General features: G+C 38.5%; 1 protein-coding gene across 1 annotated transcript in view; it reads right to left on the bottom strand.

The window, feature by feature from the left end:
- Nucleotides 1–1,457: 1,457 nt before the first annotated feature.
- Nucleotides 1,458–12,987, bottom strand: part of LOC131946402 (prickle planar cell polarity protein 3) — a 53,522-nt gene continuing 41,992 nt past the window's right edge. The window contains exons 3-5 of the mRNA XM_059307145.1: nucleotides 11,339–11,590; nucleotides 5,798–6,001; nucleotides 1,458–3,747 (exon numbers count right to left, since the gene is read on the bottom strand). Of these exons, the coding sequence (XP_059163128.1) occupies nucleotides 2,074–3,747; nucleotides 5,798–6,001; nucleotides 11,339–11,590 (2,130 nt within the window). The 3' untranslated portion in view covers nucleotides 1,458–2,073. The remainder of the gene's footprint in view (nucleotides 3,748–5,797; nucleotides 6,002–11,338; nucleotides 11,591–12,987) is intronic.

Raw genomic sequence — 12,987 nt, 5'->3', positions numbered from 1 at the left:
AAGCAGGTATAATTGACAAACAGTATTTTAAAAAAAAACTGTATTTACAAACATTTATTAAGTATATTCAGACATTTATTCTACAGTTGTAATTTGTCATAACACATGGTTAACTTACACAGAATAAATGAATACACAATAGCACAAATGCTGAAGTTGAAAAAGTTTGATTGTATGCTCAGAACTGCTAGAGAAACAGTAAACATTGAGAAGAAAAACATGACAAAAAAGTGGCTCAGAGCAAATTACATTGGAGGTTATACAAATATATAGAGAGGTTTGATAATAAATTGTTAACTGTAATTATTACACTAAATAACTAAAACCTATTGACACCTTCCAAATTGTGATTAATTACATTATAACAATCAATGATAATATAACATTAAAACTATGTATTATTTTGTTAGAGTTAAGAAATAACTAAAATATAACATTTATTTTCTAAAACTTGTAACATTTTTAATATTCCTGATACCTGACTAGTAAAATATATGTGTAACAAGTGACTATTTAGTTGTAAACAAAACTGACTAGATTTTTATTTTCTACGCAAAAAAAAGTTAATTAATAGTGGAGGATACACATCTATAATGATAACAATTAATAATTAACTATAAACTATAAACCAATAATAAGATTAAGTTTCATCCTCCTACACTTAAATAATACATATGTAAGCTGTATGTATTTAGTTGTATAGGATGAAAGAGAAATCACAAAAATAGATATTGATCCAAATTAGCTACTTTCTTTGAATTATCTCAAATTACAACATACTAAATAAACTAAAAATAAATTCCAAGTTTGTTTCTATGGCATTTAGAACTAAAAAAAACAATTTACAATGTTAAAGCCTTGTAGTTCAGGATTGATTTGATTCTGTTCTCAAGGGGGAAAAATATGCAAATTCTTTACAGATTGAATACATAATCACATATGAATGCTGTTCTGAATTAAGTCCCCTTTAAAAAATGGGGTTTTAATATAATAAATTGTTTACCATTGCAAATATACATAGCTACACTTGCATATTATGTATAATCAATAATTTAAAGAATAAAATTATATTCAGACACCAGTTTTTAAATATGGGGGAAGAGATACATAGTTAAAGTATGCACATTTTAAAGTAACTGTACCCCATATGCCTATATGGTTTTATTGCACAATTAACATTTAGTTATGACTGCAATAATTCAAATAGAAAATATTTACAACTGAGTACATTTTAAACTGACACTGATGAAACTGAAATTGGTGCTGACATATTGGTGTTTGTAATGAAAAGTAACCTGGATTTTTGTTTTAAAAAAAATGTTTTAGATCTATTTCTATAGCTTAGATTACTTATTTTAAAAAAAAATCTAACATTCAAATTTTATGAAATAGTCACAAAACTTATATGATTTTAAAATGGACATATAGAGAAAAAAATTTTTTATTAGTAATAGGATTAATAATTACAAATCCTAACAAACAGTATAATTTTTTTTCTTATCTTTTGGGTGTACTTTATTAGTAACATTAGCTCTAAACAAAAAGTAGCAACAATTACACTCAAATAGACTTCTTCTAATTAACAGTTAATTCAAACACATCATAACACCAGCTTATATTCAACACAGAATGACACACCAAGATACAGAGAAAGAAATACAGCTCCTTGACAAAGTCATCACAAATTCAATGTTGGAAGTCTCCATTTAGTCTTGAACCACTGGGATAGGCCATTACATCCAGAAAAGTATCGCCACAATTTCATTGCACTTCCAAAAATATCTCCACCATCATTTAGCACTTAAATGCCTTAATACTAATTGTTTCTTCAATGATTATTAAAATTATACAACAATTTATTGTACAGATAAGAGCAATTGTACATACAATTTAATATTTGAAGAATTGGGTTTTAAATTCCAAACAACTTTGAAAATTTGTAATTTGTTTTTAAAAAAAAAAGTAATTTCAGGTCATCCTGATTGTTGAGTATTTCAAAATATTGGCGTCTTTCAGAGAGACAGCAAGCTGGTACTAATATTACACTTCAGCCTTCAATGAATGCACTAATCTCTATTGCACGACACACTGCTTATTCTTTTGTCTATGCCTGCGTCCCCTTGATTGTAAGGCAGATTGGTTCCCTACTGTTCCGCCAATGCCCATGTCATCCACATAGGAGATTTTGTTGGCGTTCCTGGCATAGAAGTGGTAGTTGTAGTCAAAGTCGTCTGAACTACTTGAGCTGGAGCAGGTGCTGCATCTGTCGTCGTCAAAGTTGCCGTACATGAAGCGGTCAGCCGCTGAGCTGTCCAGTACGACAGGGCGAGGCTGACGGTGCCCGCGTGACTGATGGTGGTTGGAGTTGTTGTTGTGAGAGTTTGTTGTGTTTTGGTTGATGGACCTGCTCATGCTGGAGGAGGTGCTTGGTTGCTGTGTAGGCGCGCTGCCAGGACGGCCTTCAAAACTTTGGCTGCGAGGGCAACCGTTAGGTCGAGGACTGCGTGGTTCTCTGCTAGGCGGGGTTCTGGTTTGACTACTTGGGGGTCGAGAGATGGGGTTCATTTTCAAAGAGTCTGGTAACGGGATCCCTGAGGCATTTCTAGGGTGAGGTGGAGGTCTATTCAGTTGTGGGAGGGGGTCCCGTTTTTCAATTAATCTGGTGTTGGGTAGCTCAGGGTAGGATCTGACAGAAGACGGCTGGGCTTGGCGGTACACTGGAAACATATTAGAGGGGGGCACCCCGTTCTGGGGGAAGCCAGAGTAGCATGGGTCCATGTTCTGGTTGACATGGTGGTGGTGGTGGTGGTGCAGGTGGTTTTTACCATTGCTCTGGTGCATCATCATGACCGCTGCAGGCGACATCATGGTGTTAGGGTCATCTGCAGGGTGGTGGTGTGGCACGCTGACCGAGGCGTAATGCACACTTATATTTCTATCAGACTCCGGCTGGCTTGGATCCTCACTGCCAGGTGAAACTGGGTCACTCCTGGTTTCTGACTGGGGTGTTACCGAGTTATGAGAAGAAGGTTGCCCCCCTTGGCTAAGGTCTGGCATAGAGAACTGTGAGAGTCTGTTTCTACGTTTGGCTTCTTGTAGAGGGAGAGCATCCACCAGGCCGTCTATATTCAGAGTGTAAATGGGCTCCACCTCTTCTTCATCAACCTGCCCAGCATGCACTTCAAACATGCCTGGTGCGTAGACCTCGCTGTTGCTGCTGGTGGCGTAGCCCTGGTCCCTGTCTGACGAGGGGAGGCTGTCTGGGAGGGTGTACTGCTGCCGTAGCACCTCCTGTATCCCAGCTCGGCCTTCCTGCATGACATGACTCACAGGCGAGCTGACCCTGGCTTCTTGCATGTTGACCAAGTAATCTTCCGGCCTGCGCGGGGTCTGTGTGGTCATTGATCCCGCCCTGCTGCACGCGGCCGAGCAGTAAATGACCCCATGTTTGGGCAGGAAAGGTCGGCCGAGTAGACTCGTCTGACAAGTGTGACACCTGAAACACATCTCCGACGCATGCCAGTGTTGGCCGTCATGCGTCATTTGACCCTGGTCAACGCCGATGTGCTCACCACAGGTGTCACAGTATTCAGCAAACATATTCTCATAGCAGGAGCAGCAGTAGGGGCGACCGTCACGCATGATGTAACGCTGGCCACCAAGCTGTCTGTCACATTCTAAACAACAGAAGTGCTTCATGTGCCAACTGCTTCCCTCAGCTTCTGTGCATTCATCAGCAAAAATAATCTAGAAGGAAAAAAATTTGAAAATTACCAAAACTTCATGTTTTAATAACTCTAATGAATGTATTGTGATCTGGATCTACAGAGAATACAAAATAAAAAACCAATTACAAAAGACATATTAGCTCAATGTAAAATTGAAAGATATAAACAAATTTTTTAACATACATATGATTGTTTTTTCACATCAATTTTAATTTAATTAATTAGTTTAATTTAATTAATTGATTTTAATTTGTATATATGAATGCAATGCTAAAGTACATGCAGATTATATAAAAACACTAAAGAGAAGGAAAATTTACCAGGTGCAACTATAAAAATCTGAATAAGGAACAAGAATTTAATGGTACAAATTACCATAAGTAAAAACAAAAAAAATGAATTATGTCCCTTGGGCTAAAAAAAACCATTACTGGAAAGCTAGTTACATTTCTGGCAGCACGTAAAACCCGATCGGTTTCCCTACTGAATGTCTTTTTTTTCCCTTCCTCTGCCACTTGATGGTAAACAATTCCACATCCATCAACTTTGACAGTGAAGAATCGAAAGACAAACATTTATTTACTCTTGGTTTTTTTTTTATACTCAAAACCACGTTTTTAAGCTACAGAAATCGTGCTACTTCTTTACTCTGAAGAGTGTATTGATGATGAGTACAAAATACAGTGGTACCTCGGGATACGAATTTAATTAGTTCCGTAATGATGCTCGTATGTCAAATTGTTCGTATCTCAAAGCAATGTTCCCCAATGAAGTTTTGTTGAATAAAATGCTATTATCCGTTACGTATTTTTAATAAGAAAAATTTATTTATTTAAGGGGGACGTCCATAAATGACGTCACACTCGTAGGGGGAGGGAGGGTTCGTAATTTTGTGATGGTGTGTGATGGGGCAGGGGGGGGGGGGCTTCAGGTGGTGTGACGTCACACTTTTGCATATAAAGTGTACATTCATTGGAAACTTGCCGACTTAAGGTTACTGAAGATGTTGATGGAGGTGTAGGGTGGAAGCGATATGCGGAGCAGTCCATCTACTCTCTACACTGTTAATGCTCAACTCTTTTGGTCACTTTAATTCACCTACCCGTTACACAATTAATGCTACATTCTATCCCTAAACTTAATGGAACTTAACTCAAATTCACTGAACATATTTGAACTAAAAAGCTACTTCATAAAAATTTATTATTATTTTCACTAAATTTTCGTGCATTGCTCCTTACTAGTCCTAACCTTTGTCTCTTTGTTTTACTCACCTTTAAAACAAAACCTGTTACGGAGGTTCAGTGGCGTAGCGAGGTCGGGTATCACCCGGTGCGGCACTTAATGGTGTCACTCACCCCGCAGAGGCGTAGTGACCCTTCCCGGGGACAAACTTTCAACTTTCGATTTGCCTTGGTGTCACCCCCCCTAAATGGTGTCACCCGGTGCGGTCCGCACCCCCCCCCCCCCCGCTACGCCTCTGCGGAGGTTTATTTCTTACCAGATATTCAGATAAGTTTGGATACGAGTTAGACAAGCGTCTTTACTTAGCTGCAACGCACAATCAGTTGCAACTTTTTCATGGTGTTCTGTATCAATAACTGTGAACCCCGCTGATACGACTCCACGTATCTCAAAGCAAACAAATCGCCCGCTCGTATCTAAAAAAAAATCTCGTATGTTGGGGCAAGCGTATATCGAGGTAACACTGTAAGTTAATTAATCACTACGAAAATCGCAACGACTATGTGCGTATCGATACTAGGCAGAATATAATTTCCCACTACAAAAATCGCAGGGACACAGAGTATATCAATGAAAGAGTGAGTATCGATGCTGGGTGGAACTTATCTTACCACTAAAAAATCGCAGCGACAGAGTGAGTATCGATGAAAGAATGAGTATCGATGCTGGGTGGAACTTATTTTACCGCTAAAAAATCGCAGCGACAGAGTATCGATGAAAGAGTGAGTATCGATGCTGGCTGGAACTTATTTACCACTAAAAAAATCGCAGCGACAGAGCGAGTATCGATGAAAGAGTGAGTATCGATGCTGGGTGTAACTTACTTCATCACAAGCGGCACACCTGGGCTTGAGCAGCTCGGCGTGATGACGTCCACAGTAGAGCTGACCCTCGTGGTAGAAGTAGATCAGGTCAACCAGCAGCTCGTGGCAGGTGGAGCAGACAAAACAGGCCGGGTGCCAGCACGACTCGCCCTCCATCCGTGAGGCGAACACGCCCATGTCTCCCGGGCTCACATCCTGGGAACACTGCAGAACGGGGGGAAGGGGGGGGGGGGGTGAAATAAAGTTAATATACAAATATTAAGTCATGTAATGGTATCTTTTCGGTTAGCCGTACCAACACAAATTTGACTGTAAAAACAAAATTTTATTCAGGTTTCGAAGTAGCCAAGTGGTGGTACGTCTACTCCAAATGGATCCATAAAATAATACATTAGCAATTATTTAAAAAGAAAAAAAAATCAAATTATTCAAAATACTACGTGATTTTCCACACAAACTAGCCCCCATGCAACGAGAAATAATTTGTGCTTTTAGAAACATTGCAATATAAAAGTCGGGTTAGGGATCAGGATAAGTTTATTGTTTAGGCCTATAAATACAGTCGTCCCCCCCCCCCCCAACCCCACGAAACACGTCTACGCCCCCCCCCCCCCCAAGGAATAGAATTGATTTGGAGAATATATACTTTTACCAGTGTCCGCCATTACACCCCCCCCCACCCCGAGAAAAAAATAAGTCTGAAAGAAACACTGTATAGATACAAGCTGAACCATAGCTCCGACACGCCATGTCGGCGGTCATGGCAGTCCATAAGAGTTATGCTGACTGACGCGTCGTAGAATGGAAGTGTTACTCCACGTACCGGGGGGTCGGTGAGGCGCATTCACCACCAAGTCCATCTCACCTAGCAGAACTAAGCGAAATAAACAGCCGGGCGGAGCAGGCTGTTGTTGGAAGGTTGGGATAACCAAGACGACACACAGACAATTGAATTACAACTCGTCAAGAGAGTAGATGGAATAACCATCCCGAGTACACGCCTAGAAATAGTTTCGGGACTTCCCAATTTCATCTATCCTGCCATGCGTCATGGTGAATACATGCAACAAGGATTTATAGCCATTTAGAAGGGGGAGAAAAAAAAAAGAGAATTTAGCCCAAACGAGAAAAACGAATGTTCAAAGAATCGAGTAAAAATACCACTCATCGCTGTAAGTACGTGAGGTAAAAACAACAACATACATTGTGTACGTCACAAAAATCTCCATACAACTCGAGTACAACAACTAGGGGGTTCCTTTCAGCTATTTATACGGGGACGTTACTTTCTGCCCTCTCTTCTCTACTAATTAGACGTTATTAATCAATTTCTCCCTAATGGCCTCTGGAGACGGTGTGAATTTTTTATTTACAAACTTTATTCACATAGACAGTAAACACAAGCTAAACAATGTATACTTTTCTAAATATACTCAAGCTAAATAATGCATACTTTTATATGGGTAGGAGAAAGGTAGTGAGGGGAGGGGGATAAAATGCATTTCTACGAGTAAGAAGGGTGTGTTTGGATGTAGGGAAGAAAGGGGAGGTGGTGGGGGTATAATTAGGACTAATGAGCTTGGTCTGTGGGCTCCGGGTTATTATACAAGATATGCAGCGTCGCTTTGATAGCGCCATCTTGTGGCTTTTATCTTGTTGGGTGTCTCCGGGCTAGACGCCATGGCCGAAATAAAACATTTATAAAAACATTTTATAGCAGCAAGCTTGATCGTCAAACTGTACTAAAAGATGTAACATCCACAGCGCCCAAAGCTTTCACAATTTGTTATTTAGTAGCATACTATTATGGTTAGGGAGTTTCTTTCTCTTCTCTCTTATAGAGTCCTTTCATATGACGTCACGTCCGTTCGTGATACCTACGCCCGCCGCCACAGTGGTGTACACCAGACGTAAACACAATCAGCTGTTCGCCAGCGCTGGACGTGTTCACCAACGCTGGACGTGTTCACCGTATGTAAAGAATCGCGCCCGCGGAAAAGGAAAAATACGTTAAAAAACTTGAACTCTTAGGAATTGAAGATCCTTATACTGTTATTGACAGTTTCGTAGATAATATAAATATGTGGACAAAATTTCTAAATAAAAATAAATAAAAATAGTGTTAGTAATACTGTTTGCGTTTAGAGTTAAAGTAGCCGAATCTGATCAAATGCAGTTCTCGATACTTTGTTTCAGGTAAAATAATAAACTTCATACATTTTAATTATAAAAGATAACTATTAATAAAACAAATATGCTCGACCTTCACAAATACTAATAGTAAAAGACAAAGTCAAAAGTAATAATAAGAATAATAAGATCTAATAGTAGGCCTAATACCTGGCTCCGCTGGGTAGATTCTAGAATCTACTTCTTTACTTAAATTTAATTACTTTAGATCTACATTCGATTCAAAATACACCCATAATAAATCAAAAGTAGTCATAATAGACCTAATAAAGCATTTAATTGTCTCTAAGATCTAAAATCTCGCTCTATAATCTAATCATTTTTTTAGCAAACGAAATTTTCTGAAATTGAAATAGATTGTATGACTAGACTTAGATCTAGAATCTGCTACTTAAATTAAATTGTAAAAACTTTATACAAGCATGTAGTTGATATTATTGTAGTAGAAGGCTTTAATAAATTACTAAGGCCTACCTACTTTGTTGTCTTTTTACAGCAATATGTATCTGATATTGGACTGAGTTTAATTAAATTCAAATTCATATCTAGTAATTGGTCTACTAAGTTTTTGTAGCCTAGTAGTACAATCTAGATCATACCAGCCAACAACAAATAACCACATTATTATTATTTGGTTAATGATTAGGCTAATTTTTTTTTTAAATCCACTGTTTATAAAAGAAACAAATCAAGCTAGAAACATTTTAAGTGAGATGGTTTAGAATAATAACAATGGACCCAGTCTACAATTGATACAATTGCAGGTCTACATAGGGCCTACAGTCTAGTAGTTTACAGTAGGCACCTAGTGTGTAGCTAGTATACTAGTGTGTAGCTGTCCAGAGTTAAGATTCTTAATGCCTTAATGCTTTCCCCTGATAAGCCATGTGTGCTATAAATGACATAACATGACATCGAGGTGAGAAATGTTGATGGGAGAGCAGTGGGACTTTCCCCTTTGTTCTCCCTGCTGGGCCCTGAGGGTCAAATTATATAAGAAATACTATCTCTGTGGGGCTGGGTATCGATTGTATCACGGAGGTGAGACATTTTCAGGGGAGGGCAGGGCAGACTCCTCTTTGGTTTTATTGTGGGCTAGATACAGGTGGCGGCTGGCCATAATGAGGGTTGAACGTCAGTATTAATGTGTCTGATTACTTCCCTGCTGGATTATAAGGGTCTTAAATTGTATAACATGCTACCCAGATTGGTTATTACCCATGGATTATATTAGCCGTTGTAGTGTGGGTTTTGTAGGAGTTAAGTGGTCTCACGTTTGCTACAGTAGATAACCTATAATATATTACTGCATTTAATCAGCTTCGTCTACTTAAACTCTAAACGCAAACGGTATTACTAACAGTATTTTTATTTAGAAATTTCGGCCACATATTTATATTATCCACGAAACTGTCAATAACTGTATAAGGATCTTCAATTCCTAAGAGTTCAAGTTTTTTAACATATTTTTCCTTTTCCGCGGGCGCGGTTCTTTACATACGGTGAACACGTCCAGTGCCCAGCACTGGTGAACACGTCCAGCGCTGGCGAACAGCTGATTGTGTTTACGTCTGATGTACACCACTGTGGCGGCGGGCGTAGGTATCACGTGATTTAGGTCACGTGTTTGCAAGGACTCTATTGCCTCAGAGGCGTGTTAAGTTTGAGACACGTTCGCATTTGGAGTGATAAACTGGGAGGGCAAGTTGACCTTAATTACCTAACTCGTGAAACTAATGATTGGAAGCATCGGGAACTAAAATACACAAGTATCTGATCATAAAAATATTAATAGCGGAATTCATGAAAAAAAAAATTACCAAGCACTCAGATATAAAACTGTAATTTAAAATAAATACACATACACATAAAAAAAAACAACCAACAAGTACTCTTAACAAATGATAAAACTATTGTACAAATAGCTTTGAACATCTGTTTGGCTATACTTCAACTGATTAAGCTATTGTACAAATAGCTTTGAACTGTTTAATCACACTGCTACCACCATACGAGTGTTGAGCTATCAACATCTTAACAGTCAGGGTCGTATCAAACTTTTTTTTTACAAGTAGAATGATACGGTAGGCATCATTTTGTAACTAGGTCGCCCCAATTAGCACCTGCACTTGGACGTTTTAATTAACACCTGCTCCAATATACACATTGAACCTGGAGCTTCACGGCAGACAAACAAAGAGAGAAGGGGGGGGGTAGAGAAATAGTTTAAATGTTTCATGCACAGACATGTTTATTGAATAAACAAAGGTCTAATCCTTTTAAAAAAATGTTTTTAAAAAACTTAAGATTTAATTATGTTGGATACATGTTATCAAGTGTATGTTGTTGCTTTTTAAATATACACATACCATTCTGTATATAGTTTAAATATAGGCTACTCGCGAAAGGTACGAATTTTCGAAAGGTACGAATTTTCGCTACAAATGCTATGGCTAAATTATTTTCACTCTAAACTTTTTTAAAGCAGATAAAAGGATATGTTTTTCATTAAAAAAAACTACAGAATGAACCAGTTGAATGAATTTATTTTTAAACAGTTACGCCAGACATCAAGAATGTTAATGAATTCAAAATTGTAAATTAGGTCATGTTTTGTTTGTGCAGGTGACAAACCATTCACAAATTTCATTGAGACATTTTTTTTTGTTTGTTTTCCACGTTCCTGCACAGGTCGCCGGACTGGTAGTTTTGGGGTGAAGCGTTTGACAGGTTTATTTATATTCAATCAATCGCTATGTAAGCTGGTAGATCGGGCGGGACAGAGAAAGCCCCTCCCTACCCCCATATCGTTTAGGGGTTCAATATTTTCATATAAAAAATGTATAGCAAATCACCTACTTAGTTTTAAAATCGCCTAATTAAATAAGTTATTTCCAATTAGTTTGGGCCTTAACGAAGGATCCGTTTTGTAGGTCAAGGATCTATATTTTTGTGGGTACACATTTGCCATTTGTGAAATCTTATTAGGGTCTTGTCCAGATAAGCCCCGCCTCTAATGCAAAAAAAAAAAAAGTGTACGTACGAAAAGTTGAGCCCCGCAACTTTTTGCCATTTCTAATTTAATGCACACGCGCAACCTTGAGTGTTAGTTAAGGTTAAAGGTATCAAAATACAGACCTTTTCTCTCAACTTCGCATAAATTCTAAAAGTACAAGTTTCACATCCTCTTTTTATCGTTTTTTTTTTTTGTGGCGGGGGGGTTAACTTTTTTGGCGGGGCTTATCTGGACAAGATCTTATTGTAGGGGTCCTTTAAACGTGACGACAACAACATAAAAGCTAGCAGTTCCCTGAGCTGTACCAGGAGAGCGCCAGGTTGCACTACGCTTACCTGATAGCACTTGACCGTCTTTGAATCCTGATGCAACATCCGGACCGACCCCCTGCCCAGGGCGTCCCGCTTCCGCTGGGCGCTGAACATGCGCAGCTCATGGCGTTCCACCTCGGAGAGCGCGTGACAGTATCGAACCTCGTTATCGTGAGGCGGCAGCTGCTGCAGCAACTGGCGTATTCGATTCTTCTCGCCGATACTGTTGAGGTAAGGGACCCGCTCCTCAGGCAGACTGCTGAAGTAGAGATGGACCTGGAGAAGTAGAGTTTCAGTATATTAAGTTGTGTATTCATACAACTAGCACATGTTATTAAAATAAGTTGAAAGTCGGTGATTCTATTATTTCTGAAAAGTTTTTTCCTGCCAATACCACACGTGATTCTTGCAAGAGTAGGCTCGGGGGAGGGGGGTAGGAGGAAGTATAAACAGCTTCGATAAATCATCATATAAGTATTATATATATATATATATATATATATATATATATATATATATATATATATATATATATATATATATATATATATATATGTGTGTGTGTGTGTACTTTATTTATCACACAATAATTGGGGGGAAGGGAGAGGATCAAATATCTTGTACAGAAAAATTCAAGGTCACAAAATGTATATAAGTGTTTATGTGTTAAAATTCACAGTGCAATATACAGGTATGTCATAATTTAAGCGAAATTGAAAAAAAATATAAAAGAGCAGAAAGACAAAATCTTTTACACAAAAGAGAAGAATTAGGCTAATTTTAAAAATTTTCCCGTCTGCATTGGGTACGGCTAAGCTAATCACCCCCAGCCCCCCCCCCCCCCCCCCCCCCAGCTAACCTTAGACAGTTTACCCTAACGTGATAAGACAAACAGGACGATGACAAGGGGCAGATTATGAGGGATTAACCTGCTCACGCCAGGTTTACCATCAATTTATTACCTTTATTTAAAAATAGAAACGCTGTGATGTCTGGGAATTCCTTTTTTTTTATCAGATAAAAGATGCCTGTTAATCTAAGGCCTCCACCGTGTATCTGCTCGGGTAGGAGATGGGGGTCAGCATCATTACGTGAGCTTGTTTTAAAGTGCTTTTTAAAAAATTCTGTATGCATTTTTTAATCTTTGTGTTGACATAGCTAGCTGGTTTTATTTTTTATGTAAAGAAAAAAAAAGGTTACATAACCTTTTGGTGTTTCCGGTAACTTAGAAAAACTTGCCATGCCCATAAGGCATTAGCACACGAATTACTTCCCCTTGTCTGGCAGAGTACAGTCCCTGTAATACTGTCTGGCAATACGAGTAGCCCGTTCCACTTTTTATAATACCCAATCCAATAACAAATCTGGTCGGGTAAGAACACCCGTCTAGAAAAACACAGGACTAACATTTTTTAAATCAATTTCTCACTTGTTATTCAAATTGTCTAGAGTTTGTTTCATAGTTCCTTTTATCCGTATTGAAACAGTGCAATAGAAGAAAAAAAAATGTAGGCATACACCAAACACTAAATCTTAATGCAATGTATTTGAAAAACGTGGTCGCCGTTTATGTATTCAGCAAAGCAGGGTTTACTAAACCAGAGGAAGGACTGCATAGCCAGAACAATTTTTACGAAGTAAATCCAGACGTTTTGGTGTGAAACTTTCTCCCA

The sequence above is a fragment of the Physella acuta genome, unplaced genomic scaffold, assembly GCF_028476545.2.
Source record: "Physella acuta isolate Inbredline_101_S28 unplaced genomic scaffold, ASM2847654v3 ptg000559l, whole genome shotgun sequence".
Classification (NCBI taxonomy): domain Eukaryota; kingdom Metazoa; phylum Mollusca; class Gastropoda; family Physidae; genus Physella; species Physella acuta.
The sequence above is the reverse complement of the archived record's forward strand: the minus strand, read 5'-3'. Positions and strand labels throughout refer to the sequence as shown.